The sequence below is a fragment of the Opisthorchis viverrini genome (genome assembly GCF_000715545.1).
Source record: "Opisthorchis viverrini unplaced genomic scaffold opera_v5_91, whole genome shotgun sequence".
Classification (NCBI taxonomy): Eukaryota; Metazoa; Platyhelminthes; class Trematoda; order Opisthorchiida; family Opisthorchiidae; genus Opisthorchis; species Opisthorchis viverrini.
In genome coordinates, this window is record NW_008751746.1 from 117221 (window position 1) to 139771 (window position 22551).

At 45.5% G+C, this 22551-nt stretch overlaps 2 protein-coding genes across 2 annotated transcripts in view; one reads left to right on the forward strand and one right to left on the reverse strand.

Annotated features, from left to right (window-relative positions):
* The window catches only part of T265_13665 (hypothetical protein), a gene marked incomplete at both ends in the record, with an annotated part of 46293 nt that overhangs the window by 17600 nt on the left and 6142 nt on the right, over nucleotides 1-22551 (reverse strand). Inside the window, 15 exon segments of the mRNA XM_009169946.1 lie at nucleotides 304-604; nucleotides 1751-1912; nucleotides 3602-3968; nucleotides 4494-5079; nucleotides 6745-7017; nucleotides 7104-7234; nucleotides 8128-8355; nucleotides 10852-10960; nucleotides 13295-13549; nucleotides 15059-15152; nucleotides 16591-16857; nucleotides 18334-18447; nucleotides 19255-19526; nucleotides 21826-21962; nucleotides 22199-22508. Coding sequence (XP_009168210.1) covers nucleotides 304-604; nucleotides 1751-1912; nucleotides 3602-3968; nucleotides 4494-5079; nucleotides 6745-7017; nucleotides 7104-7234; nucleotides 8128-8355; nucleotides 10852-10960; nucleotides 13295-13549; nucleotides 15059-15152; nucleotides 16591-16857; nucleotides 18334-18447; nucleotides 19255-19526; nucleotides 21826-21962; nucleotides 22199-22508 — 3606 coding nt within the window.
* T265_05021 (hypothetical protein) lies at nucleotides 16749-16943 on the forward strand (the record flags this gene model as incomplete). The annotated part of the gene is made up of 1 exon (XM_009169921.1): nucleotides 16749-16943. A coding segment is annotated over one exon (195 nt), but the record flags the coding sequence as incomplete, so codon positions are not given.

The following is a 22551-nucleotide window of genomic DNA, read 5'->3' on the forward strand; positions in this document are numbered from 1 at the left end:
CCCTCATCACCTCCTAGACTGAGCACGACAACTCCACGCAAGATTGTAAACCTGAAGAGACCCTATGCCCTTATAAACAGCATAAATTGTTCATCGACGAGGTCCTGTGAACCCATCGAATTCCCCGATCGTGAACAAGTTCGCCAGTACATATGTGATAATTCGAGTGCGTTCGGTGCGGAGCAGTGGCAACACGTTCAACCACCATGTCCGGAGTTCAAATCCTGGTATGGAAGATGTGTTGTGGACGAGCTTCAACCAGAACTAATGGTTAGGCAATGATAAAAAGAACAGCGTATTTACCGGTCTGACAAGCAATCGAAGCTGATTGATATCCAAGACGACATCCTTAGGTATTCGGGAGGCCAGTCGATAAGTCAGCTTCTCACGATCAGAAATAGGTATTTTACCAGTGGACCACCGCTTCACACATTCCCGGAGCTTTAGCGCTGCACTGATAAATGAGTATAGCCCCAGGCGCTCCGCTGCTTCTGGAAAGAAGGAAGAAAACTGGCGACGGGCCATTTTAAGTTCATCCTGTCCACACGACAACGGAGCATCTTCAATAAGAATTGACGATAGGGACGGTACGTACCAGTAGTGCCTACAAAATGAAAAAAGAGGATGTATTTAACCTGTACAAAGAATGCTTGAGTTACGTGAAGTAACCATTGCCCAAGGACTGTGCTGGTGGTAGTAATTTTGAAAAACAAATGCGTCAACCGATTCAACGTCCGTCGTGTAAAGTAGGATAATCCTGTCGAATCCAACCATAAAATTTGAAGCACAGATATGGGGATGTACATGTCCCCATTTTCTGGGACTTGTCTACATCTTAATCTACTTCTCGTGGAACATGGATACTGTACAGCCTGTGGAAAGGCACATTCACTACCCACCATTTTGCGACAAGTGACGTCACATATTCTCTGAGCTCTGATCCTGATTCTCGTCACACAATTGCATTGATATGACAGTTCTTTCTACGCAATACGCCATCGCTGAGAGAAGTGCTGTAGGAGTCTGCCAGCAAAAGTGGACAGCTGTTTGAAACAACACTGCACTGACTAGTCTCACGCGCTGTTGTGAGGGCGTTACGTTCGTCGGGCAACAACTGAAAATAGGTCATATCGACCAGCGATCCTAACTAGTAGTATTTCCTATGAAAGGCAAAGGACCCTGAACGCTGCATTGGTTATACGGACCAAGTAGGAGAGAGTAGTTAGGACTCTGGATGACATGAACATCGAAGTAGGTCTTTTCGTTCAGATTTAACGGTATTCTATTCAGCTGAAGCTGGGTATGATTCGGTGTATTCAAAGAAAGACCAATAATGCATATAGGTTAGGCTCTCCGCTGTCGCGAGGCTCCCTAAAAGCTAGCACCTAGTACATAGCTTGGAAGAAACTTTGGTCCTGTACAATTTAAAATTCTGCAAGTAGTTGACGTCTTGGCTATAATCATTCAGGTTTCCGATTTCGGTGAACACAATCACAAAAGTTGTGCCGGAAACATAGATGGCCATAGGAATTCAGTTACTGTACAGGAAAGCATTGGTCGCTAGCATATGAAGTGACCTTGGAATTTGACTGCGAACGTTGTATCACCAACCGAAGCGATATAATCTCTTCGGTTCAAAGAAAAACCTAAACATTTGATTGGTAATCGCCAGATTATAACCCAGCTTCATCTGGCTCTTTTTAATCATGGCTGACAAGCTGAGATGAGTAATAATAAATGATAAGCTCACCGATAGAAGCGATCTTGTCCTAATGGAAGTAAGCAGCAACCTCGTGATGCCTCCATCAGTGCTCGTAAAGTTTTAACGGACTGCAATAGATCTGCGTCCGGACTATCCAATACCAAAAGATTGGGTTTCACGGAAGTTTGCACAGTGGCGCAGGGCATCTCACTAAAAAGAAGAATAAAAAGCCTGGAGCAAGTGGAAAGCTGGAGCAATAGCACAGATGCGAAAGAAATAGGCTGTAAATACAGAGGAAATGAAACCAGACCTGTAACTAAAAGTAAGATGAACAACCATCCGTCGGTGGTGAGACGGTTGTCTGAACAAGTCAACGGGCGAAATCATCCAGCTGAGCAGCAGATGCAGAAGATAGGTAGAATTAGTCTGCACCCGCTTCAGGAGGTCTAATAAAGACATCAGCCCCCCTGCGACTATTCTGTGACCAGCAAAACTCTCGAAAACCCGATATTCCATCTGGTGAAATCTATGCTACTCGCCTTCCAGGATGGGGACCGCGTGATCCTCACTGAGCCTGGTTGGAGACACTACAAGATATGGCTGCCAATCCATGTCAGTGGCGTTCTTGTTGTCAGTTTCTGTCCAGATTGCCTGAGTGAGTGTCTGGAGGTGTAGGCACCTCGGAATGATTGTGTTAAGCTAGCACTAAGTCCCTCCCCCATCCACCCTTATTCTTTTCTTTACAATAAGGCTTTCAAATAAGTCATGGTTGTGCGGCAGTGAAGCATTGGTGTTGAACACTGTCATGCAGTCGTTGATGATGATGATGCTGATGATGCCAAAAAGCAGCATACAGCGGTTTCATCTTTGTTGGGAATCGTCAACAGTGCTCCTCTGACGAATTCCCAGGGTGGGACTGGAACCCCAGACCCTCAGGTTAGTATTTAATTACTGAAGCGTTCGACGATTCCCTGTACAAAATCGCATTCACCTACAAGACAAAACCTCGAATGAAATCTTCGAATCTACTCATACTATCAAAAACGATGAGAGGATTTTCCAATGAATGATGATAATGTCATATACCCAAGGTTCAGATTGCGGTACGGCCATAGATGTATTGCTGACGGGCTCCGATAAAAGCGATACATGAGCCCAGTGTTTCCCTCTTTAGCGTTGACTAACCAGCATAACTGCGCCGGAACAGCAGGAAGGTTGTATAGGATGATGAGAAAGCAAGGTCCACAAACTTCGCTACTACTTAGGAAGAATTTACACGACTAGTGGACCTAATATGCGTGAAGTCGCCACTTGAAGAGCTAACCAACAAGTGCCCACTTGACGCGAATTTCCTGAATGAAGGAAGAATGGCACTGAATGCGAGTCAGTACACTGCTGGTCGGCCGCTCGTAACCGAACAGTTTAACCTTCAACCGATGGCCGGAATAGTGCAAGTTCGAGTCCCTCTGGAGATTCGCGGGATGCGCACTGGTGATGATTCCGAACACGGGTGATGATGATAGAGGATGAAATAGCTGCAAAATGCTCCTCGGCTATTCGTCATCAAGTCCGGGCTGGATAAATCATTCATTTCGACCACATCTACTACACGCATTAGTCATCACCTGGTGACGTGTCAGAAAGAGAATTTCTCCACGGAGCAAAATGGATGCTTCAACACAATTGTTAAATTAATCCTTATGTAGCCTAACGACTAGTTTGCACAAATTCACGGTTTCAGCTACCCTTTCAGTGACACTTTCAGATAGGGTTTTCTATATCCGTCGATAAAGGGTGTTCCGATACTGACTAATAGTTTCCTGGCAGTGACGTCCACAATGATAACATAATACGTCACACGTGGCGTGTAAAAGATAACCAAGCCCCGTTTCTACATACCTCGAAACGTTCTCAACAGACGTTTGAGATGACTTGCTCCTAGGAACGTCAGAATCTCCACCACGGCTAGATGGACGATTAGAGTAAACGTTTTTGGGTCGTTCACGTACAGATGAAGACCGGTTATCGTCGTCGGAGTTTTCAGGTTTTGCTTTGGAAGAGGTCTGCCCCGATTTCGATGTTCCAGCAGTCTGCTCAGGTTCGGTCTCGTCCACTGCGTCTGCTGAACGTAACTGGCTACGAAGTAGGCGGAGGCGATTAAAGCTATGTTCGAAACGATCACGTGTGTGCGAATAGAGTAGGAGCTGATCCATCAAACACGACAGCAGCTGGAGCTTTTCACGGACGGTCAATTCGTAGACAGACACTGGGTGGGTGAAAAAGAATACAAAGTTACAATATGAGCTCACAATTTCCAGTAATTAGAAGTGAAAATGGTTCACACTTCTATCTCTAGGAAAGCGAAACAAAGTAGCCCCCAGTTCGTCAGGAACTTGTAGTATTCACTCCCGTTTGAGAAGTCTAACCCCTGCTTATGTGGGTGTATTCCGTTTAGTCCACACCAGAAGAAGAGGACACTGAACCTGACTTTCTCTTTCATTGGCGCTGAACGGTCGCACGTGACCCCGGACCGGTGGGGCTAAAAAATCCAGATATTTGACATATGCGAAGCGAGCGTTTTCTACCATCTCTCTAGCACATGCTGGACACACCTTGGGCAAAAAAACATAACAATCGTACCAGGACAGAAGGACTGTTCAAACAAGAACCTTGTAGATATGAATTTTACATATCCCGTAATTATCGAAAGTACTGAAAAAACATTTAATTTCGGGACTTGAAAGCCAAACTTGTGAGAACCCGAAGAATGAAATCACAGTAAAACACGTACCAGTATTTAACTTGTCCAACAGTTCAGGCGAATCCCGCGCAAGGATGAAGGCCGGGTCGTCCAATGGCCGTATAATACCGCGAGTTTGACCTCGCCAACTAGAAATCCGGGCAGGTGAACTTTTGATGTGCAGCCACAACGCTTTCGAAAGACCTGCTCGGTCCAAAGGACACAATGAAGTTGCACCAGCCAATATCGCCATTGTGGCGGCACGCGCCGTGCTGTTACGACTCAGTGTGACCGGGGCTTGTTGGTCCTCCTTTGACGCAGCACTATTATCCAATACGAGTTCCTCAAGGTTCCGAATCACCATGCCAGCCTTACCAGCTGCTTGATTACTTGCCAAACTGGGAATACCGACCAATTCGTTTAGGCGCGTGGCTGCTCCGGCTTCGCCGAGTACACGTAGAACTTCCTTGCCATCGTCACCTGATATAAGCTCTTCGTAGACCTCCTCGTAGTCAGACGCGTGACCAATTGTAAAAGAGCCGAAGTTCACGCCCGCTTCAGCGGAAGCTACGGCCGCTGCAGCAGCGTACGTAGCAGCAAGAACTGTCGGTCCCATCTGCTTTGCGCTTGCATCAACCTAAAGAAATGAGCAGAGTTGGAACTGGCTGTGAAAGGATGGGAGGAAAATGATCATGACAAATTGAGCAAGAGCAACTGGCACAGAATCACGGTGGGCTAATATTGTGGTTGTGGCCAAGTGGTGATGACTTTTCAAGAAGATATCGATGTTCCCAGTAATAAGAGACTCATTCACATCATTCCGTTATTTCTGAGACGGTAAACGCTTGATTTTTGGGCACAGCGAGCAATATATAACTCAAATATTCTCACACCCGGTTAATTGAAGACTGAGGGAACCACGGCTTTAAAAGAAGCATGGACGGAAACTATAACGAACGTCCTCACGGGCGAGTAATTCATTCTAAGGGGGGATTCAACCTTCTTCGAATAGGTCCAAGCCACTCAACAACGCAACTAGATTTTCTAGAATCCATTACTACATCACTTCCGAATCTGACAAACTGTTTTAATCGGTACTCATGAATCGAATTTGGCGAAACGTACAACGACGGGACAGCGACGCTGATGGCTGTTATAATGGTGAAGTTCTCTCTGGGTTGACCTATCTGAGTTGCCGCCGTCTGCAAACCAAAATGGTGGATACGGCAAATATGCAGCAATTCATATACATATCCTCAATGCTGTCTTGGCGATAGTGTGCGCACGCGACTGAAAGTACACCATTGTTTGATAGTCATCCTCTTTATTCCGACTGATCATTGCTCATTATCAGGTAAGCCGCTAAGCTGGAATGCTTGGGTGAACACAGCACGCCAAAGTTGGATAAAATTGGAACTACATCTATAGGCTCGATGCTGGCGAGTAACGCCAATTTGAAGCTAATTGTAGTTGTTCCTTTCTAAGAAAAGAGGACACCGAACTCACCGTGTTGCAGCATGGTGCCGGTGATGCCTTACAAATGTCATTTAGTGGATAGCCGCCATTTATGCATGTTCGTTGAACGGGTAATGTATAATGTCCTTTTATAATCACTGTTCAGAGTGACTTGGACCGATATTGCGTCTTGTAAGCGGAGTGAATGTAAGCTGAAAAGCCGAGAAGCACTGCGTAACCGTGGACTGGACGTGACCAGTGACCTCTCCTCTCTGGAAGGCGATGAGTAATGCATACGGCATTGCAACTCTCACGTTGGCCCATAGCTTGTTGTCCCAGCTACTATGGTATGACAAAAGGCGTGATAGCTTGAGACCAAGAAAAATTGCTAAAACTGCAATTACTGGGTCACCACAAGGTTTTCCACAGGGTTGAGGTGAGAAGCACTGAGTAGAAACCTCCGAGCCTGATTGGCTCACATTCTGGCCAACTGGACCATGGCTTTGTATGACCCGAAGCCGACCAATGACGCATTCGTCCAATCGACATTGACGTTCAGTTAGTTGGAGCGAATTGCTTCTGGAGTGATAGTCTACCACCCTAATTTGAAAGTAAGTGGACAGCAAATTCCTTCTCATGAGATGACAAAGAGAAGCGAACACAAGCGTAGATACGTGAACCGCGTCATTTTGAACACGGTCTGAATGTGCATACTAAGCTTGCGTGCAGATTTGCGGTGTGGGACGCCTGAATGTGTTTCCTCAGTGGAAGCCAATTAATGCGGAAGAGCCAAAACCAATTAAAGTAGTGTAAATTCCCGCAGTCAGAAAAATCACAAGCGACCCACATCAAGTTTTCGAATGGCGCACAGAAGACTGATGAACAGGTCAGCCAGCGGACCGGTTGGATCTGATTCAGTTAAACTACTGACCAGAGTAGACCATGGGAGAGAAGTGGAGGTAGTGGAATCTTGTTCAGCACCAGAAGACGTGCTAATCCAACGGCAGTCCGGAGGAGTCTCGTTGGGAAAAAACAGATCCAAATGTACGCCAAACACATTGAGGAATTCAAAAAGTTGAATAGTGGAACCGATGTCTTCCGGCGCGATGGATGATGTGAACTATCGACGAAAAGACAAGAAACAGGGTGAACAGGCGAAAATCGAAGGATAGAAAAACGAGCAGGCCAATATCTACCAAGATGTACCTCAGGGAAGTCCGGCAGTGGAACCAAGTCGGATAGATCAAGATCTTCACTAAGGCGTACTGCGCCCCATTCGCGCTCCAATCCCAGACGTTCCCAATGCTCGGTGAACCGATTTGAACTTGGATCAAAGGCTGAAAACGCCAGTCAAGCATGGGGGTGAGAGGAAAGAATTAGTTAATAAACAGGCTGTGTGCAAGACAAGGTTTCAACCTACTGCGCCCCATGGTACTCAATTAGTTACGAAATCAGTGAGGACAGTGAGGAACAAAAGTTGGTTGAATGTTCATCCTGCATTCCGGCTAATAAAATTTCGGCGAAATTTCGCCGTATGCTGCGGCAGGCAAACACCTAATCTTGACAATCCGTGCGTCCTAAACCGGATAAGGATAAAAATGGTGAAAAACAGGCGATATGATTTCGAGCCATAAGCGTGGCCCTTAGCAGAACTGGGAAAATTCGTCTCACAACTTAGGGATCGGACTACTGCTCAACCCGAAATCTGTTCAATTTAGTGTCGTGTGGCAGTTGATGGCAGTCAATGGTGAGCCTAAACCAACGGCACATCTGTGAAGGTGGGGAGATGTCACGCGGGAAAGGTCTGAGCAAAGTGTGGTAGGGTGATTTATGATGTCTGTTTACCTTGTCAAGCCGGAGATATGCATCTAAATTATGGTTGCCGAGAGATACACAAATAGTTCACCTTTCGTGTGTTTGACCCCGTCACTCCGACTAAGTTACTCTGTACTAACTCATTTCGGAAGGCAACTACTGCATGTTAGCTCCAAACGATGTTTAAATCGTGAATATCTGGGAGGTGTGATTCCTAATCCAAGAAAGGGGCTCAAATGTCTGGCAGCCCTGACCTACGCTGCCGGTCTCTGATTTCGGAAGAACAACACACCAAACGATTGATATTCCCAGCATGACGGCCAAGAAGCCTACCATAAAACACGGTGGCCAAAAAAAGTTCAAGAAGGAAACTGCATATGCAAAATTCCTAGGTAAAAAGACAGCGAATTCCTACTTGACAGGTCAGGCGATCCTAAGGGCGCTGTGGAAGAATGTCCAGCGTCTGAAACAAAACGAAAATTCCGGCTGCCTAACATCTGCTTCCGTGTGTGTGAACTTGCGCGGGCTGACCGGTTGGAGCCTGGCTGGTGCTGTGTGACTGAACGCTGACTACAGTCCACATTGGACATTGTTCCAGCTTGAGTCCACTTCCAGGAGAGCGGTCTATCAATGTCCATTATCACTGCAGAAAGGTAAGCCGAGGAAGCAACAGCGTAAACAACTATGCCCAGCTGATCCCAAAACAAATCCTCAATATAAAAAGACTGAAATGGGATGGTTGTCTCACCTGAGTCTTTCTCAGTCCCCGAGTAAACAACATAATTATGTTGTTGCTGGCAAGTGAAGGCAACTAAAATGTGATTGTTTGGATGTACTTATGAAAACTCCATAAATAAAAGGCCCATTAACACACATTTCACTTTACTAGGGGAATGTTGGCTACTTTACAGTGGGTGTGACAGAAAAAGGGGTGGCCCGTATTCGTAGACAGGCTGCATGGAATGACGAAACGCCATTTTCACTGGACAACTGTATGGCAAACCGGCCATACACCATCCTCTGGTAGGTTATGATGCTGACCTGTTCAAATGAGGTCTTGTTTTTAATTGGGGCTTCTCATCTCGCCACAAAGACTAATGCAGTGTTCTTCAGGTCTTCGCTTATCATTTACCCATGCATTACCATCTCCCGCCTATCCTGACTCTTACATATATTTCGCATATACTACGTGCACAACAATACTGAAGCGGATCAGTGATGTAAAGTGCACGCCCAATGAGCTTCGTAGACTAACGTCATCTGAGTTCCACCGAAAAACGAAAAAGCTCCGAAATAGGAAGTCTGACTAAAACGTTGGGAAGAATAGTGCTGATTGCATTCAGAGGAGTCTCCATCAAGTATGGTGTTAAAAAGGCAAGTAGAGAAAGAATGACTTCTGTCACAATTCAGGATAGCATTCACAAAAGCCTTGATAAAACTTTGGAAATAACTTGTTCTCCAAATGTCACAAACTTGATCAACTAATGCTGAATGGATTTCATTCCAACGTAACGCAGGACACTGATAATGTTCTCGGAGAGGCTTATTCCACGAAACGTGGGATAGGCCAAATCGCTATTATCCAGGTTTTGACAACAGGCTACATCAGTGAGCAGCGGACGGGCTCAGGCTTACGTTAGCTTTGTTTGGACGCATAAAACAAACAGTCTGTGGGTCCATGTAAGTGAACATGCATGATAATGCAGTGTGGATAGTGTGTGCGCGGTAACCTGAGTCAGCAGAACAGCCAAGCCGTTTGAACACATCTATACAGGACAGTAAACAAATCCCCAATGCCGTTACCGTTCCCCTTCAGTAGATTCTATCACCCCTCGTTAGAGCCCTGAATCACTGCTAAGGAAAGTCTATATTCGCAGGCTTTTGGAAAGTTTGCTGTGGTGTGACATTGCGAACACTTCAGTGATTTGTTATGCGAACACAGCCCAGATAATTGCACTCCATTTTATTACATAATTTTGTGCCGTTTGGTACACACTGATGGGTGGAACGGTAAGCTGAAGACCACCAAGGGTTAGGCTGTCGCAATGGCTTAGTCGGGCAAGTAGCATCATCGACAGCAAAACAACAATGTTCAACACCGATGTTTCGCCGATGCACACTCACGTGGATTGCGCCGCGTAGCAATCCTTATGGCAAACGCAAACAGGACTCGGGTTCTGTAGAAACTAAGCGTACTCGGGAAAAATAATTGCGCTTATTTAATTTACCACTCCGCTCCGTCGTTTTGTCAGTATACAAATGGGAGTCGATAGTTTGCTTGAACGAATGAGTCCAGACTAATGTAATCGAAAGATCAAGGAAATGAATCTTTCCGGTCAAGAGCATATAAATTTTATAACAAATTCTTGCACCCTAAGGGGACTGAAGCTTCCTCCTTTCAATAGTTTCACACATGTCCTTCGAGATGTCCTTGCGTCCTACAATTTCGCGGCGCTGACATGTCGGTTGAACGTTTTTTTCTGCAGACTGATTTGGTGTTGTATTTGTAGACAAATCGAATACTTATGACAAGTTGCCACTATGGCCCCACCACTTCCGGTTTTCTTTTGTGTGAAAGGCCCTGGCCCAAGTAAAAAAACACGTCGGTGTCACGTTGAAGCAACAATAATCGACGTTGGTGTTTCTGTGAAGAAATATGATGAACACACAAAAGATGAAGAGAAACTTTCAGGCTAAGACCCGTTGTTATGATTTGTATACATTTGGATGTCATGCCCAAACAGCTCGCCAAGAAGCGCCGTACATCTGTTGAGACATCCTGTGGGTATACAAGGTAACGACACATCCTTACAACTGTAATACGTTCTGAAGCTATCCGGCAGATAAACTTGTATTTAGTTTACGTTCAACCATGGACTGTAAATAAGTACTAATGTAGCTGAGAACATAGGGACAAATTTTGCTCAACTTTTGCGACCATTTGACGGGACTGACCTAAGGTGGTCACCGAATCGGGAATTCATCGTAATCCACATCCAAAACCTGTTTACAGTACAGCACAACAAACTTGCAGTAAGCTGCTAATCAAGGACCGCGTCTGCATTCCGAGAAAACGGAAAAACAGAGGGTGAAGCTGAGGTAACAACGCGACTAACGGAGGCGCATGCTCAAAACTTACTGGGCAATCGTTTCGCCACTTCCTCCCAGTTTGGTTCAGGAGGAAGGAACAAGTCGACCCATGTAACTGGTCCGTAGGGAGAAAGACTGAACTGACGCATAACACAAGCCTAAAAGGAGAGATAAAAACGCAAACCAGAAGCGGGTTAGGTGAGAAATTTGTGAACAGGTCACAGTAGTAGACGAACTGAGACACTGTTTGGATAGCCAAAGATAAACTATAGAACTGTCAAAGCACTCAACTAGTCTCCTGTCAAGATCCTGACCGAAAGAGTGGTGGGCAGCGCGAGAATAGCACAGTAGTCCACTCTTTAAGGAATGAGTTGTTGCAGGTGTTTCAACCCACGGTATGGACAACAAAGAGATCGTTTGTCAGACGTTAACCCAGGGATCAACCTGGGTTGGGATAGGTTTGGTAGAAGCTGCCCGAACATCCCTCAATGCAACTTAATGGGTTGCTGGGGTGCACAAACCGCCGCACTAAAGTAAGCTCCAATCCATTCAGCAGATGCAGTGACACACTATATCAGAAGGTAAAGAATGATTGTTTTCTGAAGATTCCTGAAGAATTTCTTTCGCTCTATGTTTGTATAAAGATGCCACCAGCCACAAGATACATATACGATGCATATACAATTATATTTAAAGCCCTACAGTGAAGAGAAGTGAAAAAGAGTGGGTGAGGGAGGGGAACTAGTGCTGGTCTATGTCAAACATTCTGAGGTGCCCACACCTCCAACCGCTTAATCAGACAATCTGGAAAGAAACTGACAGCACGAACGCCACCTACATCGATTAGCCGCCATTTCTTGCAGCGTCTCCAGCCAAGCACAGACGGAGTCACAGGGACCCTATCATAGAGGGCGCACAACACCAACAACACCCAGACTCTTCGTGATCTCTTTCACGCCTTTCTGTCAAGTCACACGTTGTCCACCTCGCACTCTGCACCATTCTGAGGCACGGCGAACAACACTAGTCTCGTTGAACGGTGTTTCGGCATGCGTAGCACATGACCGAGCCATCGTAGTCGATGATGCTGGATGTTTCCCCGAATTGAGGTGCCTGCAGCACAACCAAATACCGGTTTTCTAACCGCCTCGTTACTGACACGCTGATGCCATCCACAACCAGCCACGCTTCGAAAACCTGAAGAAGCCTCACATCATCTGTCCACAGACGTCATGTCTAGCACCCATAGAACACAGCCCTTACTGTAGCCTGGTACATACGATCTAGTGAGATGCCTTTTTGACGCCACAGGTGACGCCAATTAGCAAACGTGATTCGAGCCTTTGAGATTCTTGCACTGACTTCAGGGGCGAGATAGCCCAAGTGGTTAGAGCGCGAATTTACTGACCGGAAGGTTCGTGGTTCGAATCCGACCTCCGCCACTCGACTTCCCCTGTCTAGGCTTGGGCAACCTGGCAGTATCCTAGCCCTCGTGCTTCCTTCGGGTGGCATGGCAGTTAGGCACCGGAAGGGTGCTACAGCTGAACGCTTTTTACTGACTTCATCAGACACACTTCCGTCAGAGCTGATACAACTACCGAGGTATGTAAAGTTTTCCACAATCTCCAATGATTCTCCTTTAATTGTAAGGGATAAGTTCGCAGATGACACGTTCTGAAGCATGACTTTTCACTTTGAAGGTGCGAGGCGCATGCCAAAATATCGTACGACGGTGGTCAGTTTATTCAACAGAGCTTGTGCTTCGCTTTGGTCTTCAAAGATGTGGGTGATGTCATTTGCGTACTCCAGGTCGACAAGGCTCTCATCAGCCGTCGAAATCCCGCTTGACTCTCACGAGTCAAGGTTTCGCGTGCCACCGTAAGACGACAGAGAATCAGTGACGCCCGAAGCTTTGGCACAACAGGCGTCAAACAACACCTCTTTGGTTATTACATTCACTGCGAGTACCCCTTCTGAAAAATGGCACTACTATCGATCCAGATTCGATTTAATACAAATAGCTTTTAAACAGTCATCAACCGAAACGACAGAAACTTTTTTAAACTACGACTTGGTTTGAAGAGGTCAGTTTCAGTTAACAGTACCAGGGCACCGAAACCCAAAGACGACTAGGGACGACTAGGGTCTTCGACAGGGGCAACTGTCACAATAGCGGTGTTTTGCGGGGAAACAGCATAACTTTCTTCCAATCCCCACCTTGGAGGGAAAGAAAACTGCGTTCAACTACTTAATATATTCCATGTGTTATGGGAGTGCATAAACCGTCACATTGAGATAGGGTCCAATCTCTTGGCGGTGATGTATACTGAAAGTATTCCTGATAAGCAGAAAACATGGAAAACGTGTTAGATCTAACAACCAGGAATGAAAATACTGACAGTTAGTTGAAGGTAGAACACGACATCGAGGATTAAAAGCCTAAAAATCGCCCGAGGGCAAACACGAACAGGCAATGCTGATTCGTTGCTTACCTTTGGTGAAAAAAATCCATTTTTTAATTCACATGTGTGTCTGATAAACGTCTTTATCCGATCCCTTGTCAACAAATCTCGATTACGGCGTTCCAGACGAGTAAATGATAAGATGGTCCGGGGCCGAAATTGATGACGATACGGAACACCAGAACATTTGTCGTCCACCACATGATACACTAGTCCACGTGGGCTGAACATCTTCTCATTTTCAGTTTCCATGTTGATTTCACTCAGGTAATCGTCGATTTCAAACTGAAACGCGGGAAGATAAAGGCAGGTTGGATTTACAGAATGAGACAAGCGATCAAGCAGCCGCTGAGAGTTACGATCCACAACTGGATCGGGCGTATATAAACACATAGGATATTGTGCAGATTGACATTAGGTTAGAGTATTCGATAAAAAAACTGCTGGGATAGACCAGAATTCAAGTTAATAGCAACATTTGACCTCTCTCTCTCAGGGGTCATTAATCAAGCCAATGATCATGGGCTAAGTTGAAAGTATACTCGTCCCCATCCCGTCCCCTCATTTACCCTGGTTTTCCAATATCATGCACCAAATGGCTCCAACTACCTCGACGTTCTCCTTGACCTTCATCCGAGTCTGTAAGGATGGTGTATCGTGAGAAGCTTATTGAGCCCAATTGGTGTTGTTGGGGATTTTAGTGTCACTTTTAGCTCTCAACCGCTAAAGAAGGATGTTATCCAGCCTCCTGGATTGACCTGATGAAGGTACTGGAGGACGACACATATGTAAGTGCATAGCGTTGTCGACTTTAGTTTGTTTGATGTTCTGCAGTAATCGCACTGTATGAACTCTCCAACCGTAACAGTCTCAGGATGGACTCGACCCAAGTCAAAAGCAAATGATATTGTTTTGAAAGACCATGCTTTCTCTAAGACGACGGAGTACAAGCAAATTCAGCCTGACTTTCAAGTTCTGGTAGGTATGCTAAGGAAAGTCCCCAAGACAACCTAGGGCCGACGACGAGAATTTGCATGGAAGGCGGGAAAGAACCATCCCGCGAAGATGGAAAGCTAAGGACAGGCCGTAGACGACTGCACCCACAAGATTAATGGTGTCTTGAATTGCCCCTTTTGCCCCCCGTGCAACAAAACTACTCATCCCCTACATTGAGGATGTACAGCTTTCTTTCAGCAGCAGCTATTCCTATATCAATCTAACGCCACTATCCGGTGTTCAAAACACTACCTGATTTAGCTCTACAGTAGTAAGGCTTAATGCTTTCATCTCTCCGTTCCGTTGGGCCGGCAGCCGGTCCCAAGGATGCCGGTTGCTTGGGTAGAGAGAACTGTACGGGTTCCAAAGGCTTACGGTTGTAATGCATCTCAACTAAGGTGAGTGATAAGTGGTGACACATGTGTACTGATTGAAAACTCATTATTGCGACATTACTGAGTAATTCTTTAATGAAAACTCCAAAGTAGAGAACGAACACTCCTGTAGGCGCCAAATAACTCCTTTCCTGTCACACGCTCATTTATGATCAATGCTATAAGAAAAGTTCTGTGACAGGCACAAACCAGAAAGCTGAAGAGGAAGTACATAAAGCAAGAAGTCACCGATAAGGCACCCCAACGGATAACAACGAAGAATAAAAGACCTCGAAAAAGATACTTGACAGTACTCACTCGTATTTCAGACCATAAACAGGTTCAACAGATAAATAAATAAATAAATGCCAGGCTTTTGACATTATTATTATTAATAAGAATAATAGCAAGAATAGTCACTAACCTGCAGCATACTGAGTTTTCTGTCGAGACCAAGACCAGCGTCGGGTAAGGATGCTGCCCACAAAACGCGCCGAATCGTGGCAGGTGTGCGTTTTCTGAAATCACATTGAGGAGGAATCTCAGAATGAACATGAAAAACTGGTGCACCTGAAAACTGAGTGAAAAAGGCACTTTGATCAGCTAGCGTCATTCCCTCATTATCGCTGAGAGTACCAATCCTTTTGGGCGGCTGCCACACAGCTATAAGAAACTGGCGGTGGAAGCACTGTTGGTGGTTTCAGTCTTCCTGGATAAGGAAGGGGCGTGGAAATGTTCGAGCGCCGGAAAACGTACCAGTCACGTATCCAATTACGTCCACGCATTGGAAGCATAACTACATCACCAATACCCAAAACTTGTCCCCACTCCCTAATTCAAAAAGCTGAAAGTAATAGCTATCATAGGTAGTGTGTCTCAATGTTCACCATCACTGGTAATATAATAGATGAAATAAGCAAATGATGATAAGTTTGTTTTAACATAGGGCTATAATTTCAAAGTCCTTTACAACTTTCGGGTCGCAATCTCAGATAAAATAATTAAAAACGAATAACCAATGCGCGAAAGTGCGAATGGCTATACCATCCACAAAAGGACTCACATAACGATATTACTACTTCACGGTCGTTGGCGACCTTGTCGCATTAAGCGGTCTGTACTTTCCAGTTTTAAAGGGATTGAAACATACTACAGTGTATATTTGTAATGTACTACTCATAAGGTTGCTACAATGTATATCATCGTATATTTCCATTGATCGGTTCAAACTCCATTATTATGTAACTTCGTGTCGTGTCATCTACCTACGCTTTTTCAGTTAAGTCATGTTGCAGTGGGATATCAAACACCTACAGTACATTGCTGGGTCTGAAAATCATTTTTATTGCTGTCCCAGGCGGTGATTCGAGCTGAGATCCATTACCAATTATCTTAACTTGTTCCATGGTTGTATTAGAGTTTAGATGTCCTAACTGACTATCCACAAATGTGAACGTCGTCCATTCAATGTCTTTTGCTGCCGGATTGTATCTCGTAGGCACCCACCAGGTAAAGCATGGGCAGGCACCAACTTAGTATCCACAACAGACATACAGCTGACACAATAAATCTCCAACGGCTTATTTCATTAGCAGTTCGAACACACAGAGTGGAGTAATACAGGTTCCAAGCTTGACAGCTGCACATTGAATCACGCCGCATCAGTTTAGCGGGTATTTGCGACATGACCTTAAGTGGAAAAAGACATGAAGTGATAAGGCGGGGAAGTTAGATGACCTGGACCAAAAAATGGATGATGACAAAGCGAAGGGAGGCCTTCAGTGAAATGAATAAACCACCAGAAATATGTGCAAACCACCAAGGAGCCGATGCCCTACACGCACCAGAGGCAGACTGTAAATTTTTGCGCTTAATATGGGGTTTGAAAAACAAAGTGAAACCTTGAAAGTGCGACTATATTAAGAAGACGCCTGCGTAGCGGACTTAGAAACACACCTGTAACCCAACACACAATTCCATACTGGTTCTCCGATGAAATACCGATGATTAGCAAACGCAGATAACAGTTCTACCAGCTCGCTCAATCGTCGACGTCTGGAATTGTGTATGATATAGAGCAGGCCAGCAGAAAGTGAGGGATTAAATGTGCCCACATGGCTGCGCTCACAGGAAACGGCGTCGACGAATGTCATTTGGCCGCGACCGCAGATTTGGCAATTCCAAACGAGGCTGCTCACGAGAACAGTTCTATCAAAATACTCACTGAAAAGCAGAATAAAAAGACGAAAAGAGCGAAATCAGAAAAGAACAACAGGCGAGCATATTCAATGGAATTCCCCCGGCTGTAGGGTAATAGCAACACAAATGGCCCAAGGAGGCACGCCCTGTCCTGGTACTTAGAGGACACAGTGAAGGATGACTGTGCAGGTCACAGCATCCAACCATAGAGTAAAAAACTTGAAGGCCTTAGTTAATGTCCTGATCTTGTAGTGGTCATCACAATAGTGATATGCATACCAGCCGGTGAACCAAAGCAAGGCGGTATTCGAAGAACAGCAAACCACTTGCATACCTCACTAGCATATCATTATGCCGGATATAGTCCAAAACAAGCTTCTGATACGGTCAAACTTGAGCTGACGATCAATCACAACAGGCACAAGACCAAGATATTGTGAGTGGATTGTTTCCTTCCTCTCTTCTGTACAAGTTTCACGCTCACGTATACACGCCCTTGCCTCCTAATTGTTCTTCTACATCCACTCGCTCCGTTTCGTTCCTACTAGCACTACACAAATCTTAACAACCTCTCACCTTAGCGTTCGTGACGAGGATTTGAACAAGGACTGTCGCAATTTACTGGTGGTTAACTAGCTGAGTTTATTCATTAGCTACTTGTGAGTAGTTGAAAAATGATCAGGGTCTGGTTAAGAGCTGAGAGCCAGACTGAGGGAAGAGTAAATAGACAGACCTATGAAGGGAAGTATTGTTGCCTTATTCGTCCTAGCTAGAAACCTACATATAGAGAATCCCCTCTTAAGACGGAGGTACAACTCACCATGACATCTGACGGTGCTAGGGTACTTGTCTGCCCGTCTACTGTTGAGAGTGGGTGAGATGAGTATTTCGTACCCCGTTTTCCTCAAAACACTCTCTGAAGACCCGCTACTCCAATTCTTCCGCCAATCAGAAAAAGAAATAGGTGTACTGTGTTTTTACCGTGTCATCTGTCGAGAGGGCTGACCAAATTCTGATCTCAAGTAATCATAGACTAGTGTGTGTGATACACACAATCATGACCAGCTTTGACCAGCAGACGTGTATGTAGTTGGGTGTAACGGCTATCTTAGTTAGTTAATCGTATTTCGAAGGATGTACAAAAAGGGGCCACCATTAAATCGAAAAATATTATAGATGTCTAAAAATTCGCTCTGCCGTTGTGAGCTGTATCTTCTTGCAACCAAGTACTTCGGGTAGTGATTTCTGGGTCGATTCGCCCCCTCAGTCGCTGATGACTCCCAAATAAGTTAAAGAAGGATTGTTACACTTTCCCTTGAACCTGGCCGCTTAAAATCCGAATCAAAAACGAGCAGACTGAGCTGGGGATGAATACGGAGTGACTGAAGGATGCCGTTCCAAAGCCTTCGAAGACTATCGGAGGAACGAACAACTAGCCGCGAGGTCAGAGTTGGGTAATTACTACACTAGACATCTTAGCATCCGCCAACGGAAACTTACTCGTAGTTTCGAAATATCTCCAGAGTAACTGGTGAAAAAAACACCGACTCGTTCGGATCCAAATCAACCGGTGGGAGTTGTCTACGGAATGGTTTCCCATCAATACATGGCATTCTGGAAGTTCAGAAGCGAAGAATTCCAAATGATGAAGGAAACTGGAAAACGCTTATCCGTAATATGTCAAGATAATGTGATGTCAATAAATGTCATACATGCACCGAAATCTCTCTTCTCACTACAGACTTGTCATATACGTAAGAATGGCATTATTCGTACCGTACCAGAACTTTCTCAAATGGAATATTCAGATTTAACTATTCTCTTGAAATGGTGAAGTGAACCACCTCAGTGGAAAGAGTTTACTGAAGTAACTTGAAGTACGTTACCGCATTTTTGTGAGGTTCAATAAGCTACCTGAACTCGGTTACCTCTTCACGCAACAAAGTCTGAACAAAAACAACCACTATTGGATTTGAGCCCCTTACAAGGTTACAACTCTTCCCTATTGAAACCTTCAAACAAGATTATCCAAACAGGCATGCTTGGCATCATAAACAGCCTGGGCTCAATCGACAGTGGTTCCTGAGTTAGCTCAACAGACAGCATCCACTTGCTCAGTGACAGGGTCCTTAAAAACAAGAAAACTCCTAGAAACTGATGCACTGTCACTATGGGCAAGCAGAATACTTTACCGCCTCGGGAACGCTCAGTGTAACTTGTAGAGCGTGATACAATGCCCACTTCATATGTCGAATATCGAAGCTGATGGGTTTAAAGAGAACAAGACTAGGATTCAATACTCCACCCTCGTGGTGGAGCAACCACGCCAAAGCAGCATTGATCAAATCAGTGGTGCATATGGAACTCCTAAAAAGCCTTCTCTCGAAACAGAGCAACCAAAAACCCACAGTGTGTTCAAACCGCGAACCTCCCGTCCATGAGCTCCTCTTTAAGCCAGACGAGATGGTTACATGCTCTGTGGCGAGATGACCCAAGTGGTTAGAGCGCGAATTTACTGACCGGAAGGTCCGTGGTTCGAACCCGACCTCTGCCTCTCGACTTCCCCTGTCTAGGATTGGGCAACCTGGCAGTATCCCATCCCTCGTGCTTCCTTCGGGTGGCATGGCAGCTAGGCACCGGAAGGGTGCTACAGCTGAACGCTTTCTTTCTTTTCTACATGCTCTGTGGTTATCCTACCTTCTACAGCATAGCTCGGTAGAATTGGGGGATGGCGCGATAAAGTTGCTTCTGATGTAGAATGCATTCGGTTTGCATACGTAGGCAGTGCTGCGAAGGTGAAGGAGCCGAATCAACCGGATGAAAATACCAGGTTGACGATCGTCCAATTTACACCCACCTGGGTGAGAGTTCAGTAGCAGTACCTTTCGGTTTTTGCGTAAAATATGGACAACACCAACATTTGTATGGAAAGGAGATTCGGTAGTGCTACAGTTATCCCGGCGTGTTTAACCCTCCAAGTACTTTATTAGCGGTCATATCGAGGCGGGTCCACACACAATCACGAAGACCCCATCATGCGAGACAATCTACAGAAATACCACTAGTAATTTTCTTCACACCATTCATATGATTCTATCAAATTACAAGCTGCGACTTATCGATCTACATAACTGAAGAGATGACGAACACAACAATCACCTCGACAAAAAAACAGCATGCTCAAGTTCACAGGATCAAAAGGTTCTCGTTAGGAAACACCAGTAGTCCAGTCCATCCACCGAGAGGATTTTGCAGAATGTGATTTTTTCTACTAAGATAAAGTCTGCAAATCCGAGCTGCAGATAAAGCCTGCTTCAGCCCCAAGGTTACTATAGTGTACCTCTTCAAGTTCCGAAAGCCTCCACCTCTCTTTCTTAAGGATGGCGGTCAAGGCTATTCAGTATAACCAACTCTTCGGTGCACAGCTATTATGCAAACCGAATGGCTGATACTGCCAGCCTAGGGAGACGCAGCTGAATAGTCAAGTTCAGGTTTGGAGTGCGGATCTTCCAATTGGTGGCTTCGATTTTTTAACACCAATTTATTTTGAGACTGCCTCTAAGATCGTCCAAGACTACTGGTGTTCGATTATACTATTCACCTCCAACACGACTGCACAGCAAGATGGCAACCGAAGATTTCGAGAAAAAACTTTCGGCCATATAAGTTATTTCGCGCGAAATCTTGATGTGTGAACAACTGGCACAAACTCAACAGTCCTCAAAACCTATTTGGAGTAACAGCAGCGTCACAACAGGGGAATCCTGATATTGGTCTCCCTAGACCCCGGGAAATTCCTCTCGGTCAGTTCAAACTGGGCTTGTTCAACACGGCACAAAGCGACAGTTCGGAGGACAACTATTCATACCTGAATTACCCTTGGGGCGCGAGAGTACCAGGAGCTCTCTGCAATAACCTTAAACGATTTTATCCGACAGAGTCTTCCCATCATTGTTCTACTTCAGTATTGAAGAGCTGATGACGTGGACACCAGGAGGTCTACTGAATCCGGGATGCTGAGAGGAAACTTCACCAGGAATATACCGACGATATGGTTACCTCCGAACGTGGCCATGAGACATAAGTCTGTTAGACAGATTGATCATGGTCATACAATGATTTGATACGTAAATTGCCTGCATTACGTTCAGAATTATCTCCCGCAATTTAAAAAGCATTGGATGTTGTGCAACTTTCTCTCGTGCGTGGGTCTCTCGAGAGTGATTTACTCCCTTTTGACTTTTTGACTTAGATCCCGTTCAACAAGTGGATAGCGGAAACAGGTCGTGTTGCTGGGACTGAGTCAAGGCCTTTTCACACATGTCGCACATAGTCGGGGGCTTACTTTGGTGGTATGTGCATAAGAAGCAAATGTGAGGCTCAACGCCATGCCTGCATCACATTCTACATTGTTGTTTATCGGTAGTCCTCGGCTCCCTTGGACACCGTCCACTTTTAATCTTGAACAGTACCTTTCACTCAAGTACGCTTGGGTTTCTGTGGCTCGAATAGCTAAACCAACTTAGTTTGTAGAAAAGTAACGCTGCTACCTGGACAACTATCGCCAGATCCTTCGGAGCCCCTGGGTTGTCGATACTCCTACATAGCATTAAAGGATGGTTGTGCACAACAAGCAGAATACAGGCTTCTCTTGAAAATTCGGATTCACTTATCGACACTCGTGGTGTGAACAGTAGTCCTAATTCACTATCTGTTAGCAGACCATTTACTCGTACTTTTTCAGTTCCTCCCTAATCGGCTACTCCAATCATGGTCGGATCATTTGTATGCACTCAGTTTTGTCCATGCTATTCGCCTTCCAGTCCTGTACAATATTTTTGGTTGCTCTTCTGTCGACCTTGGTTCCTCGATTGTAGTGGTACTCCAGTGTTCTGTACGGTGGCGTGGTGCAGTCTGTCCAACGCCTCAGCAAACTTAGCAAACCTCCCCCCGAATGAGCTCAAGATAGCTGTGGTTGGGGCATCAGCTTACGGACCGGAAGATCCATGGTTTGAACCGAACCTCAGCATCTCGACTGCTCCTGTCTAAGCTTTGGCAACCTAGCAGTGTCCCAGCACTCGTGTTTCCTTCGGGTGACATGGCAACTGGGCACCGGAAGGGTGCTATGGCTGAACGATTGAGATTTTTAACACCAAAGCGTTCGAGAGGTTAACTGGAGCTGGAATTGTCAGTATGGGACACACTACTATTCCACGGGGAATATATTTAGAGGTGGATGTCGACCCAATGAACAAGAAGCCATCCTTTAGGCGGAAGCTGAGAAAATTAATTTGCTCCACGTTATCTCCATTCCAGCCTGCAGAGATCATCATCACCGACAGCATGACATCAGTCAATGAACAACCATCCTTTAGGCGGAAGCTGAGAAAATTAATTTGCTCCACGTTATCTCCATTCCAGCCTGCAGAGATCATCATCACCGACCGACTCGAAAACACGTTTCTAACTGCCTCGTTACGGATTCGCCGACACCAACCCACGCGAGCTATGGTTCTGAGACAACAACTGTCGAACACCTGGAGGCGTCTCAGTTCCGCTGCTCGAATAGGCCAAGTCTCACAGCCATGCGACAAAACGGCTTGATATGTTCTTCCTTTGAGTCTCAGGGATACACCATCCTGAAGCCGTAGGTGTCTCAAATTAGCTAACGCGACCTGAGCCTTGCAGATTCGTGCATTCACTTCATCTGCCACACTG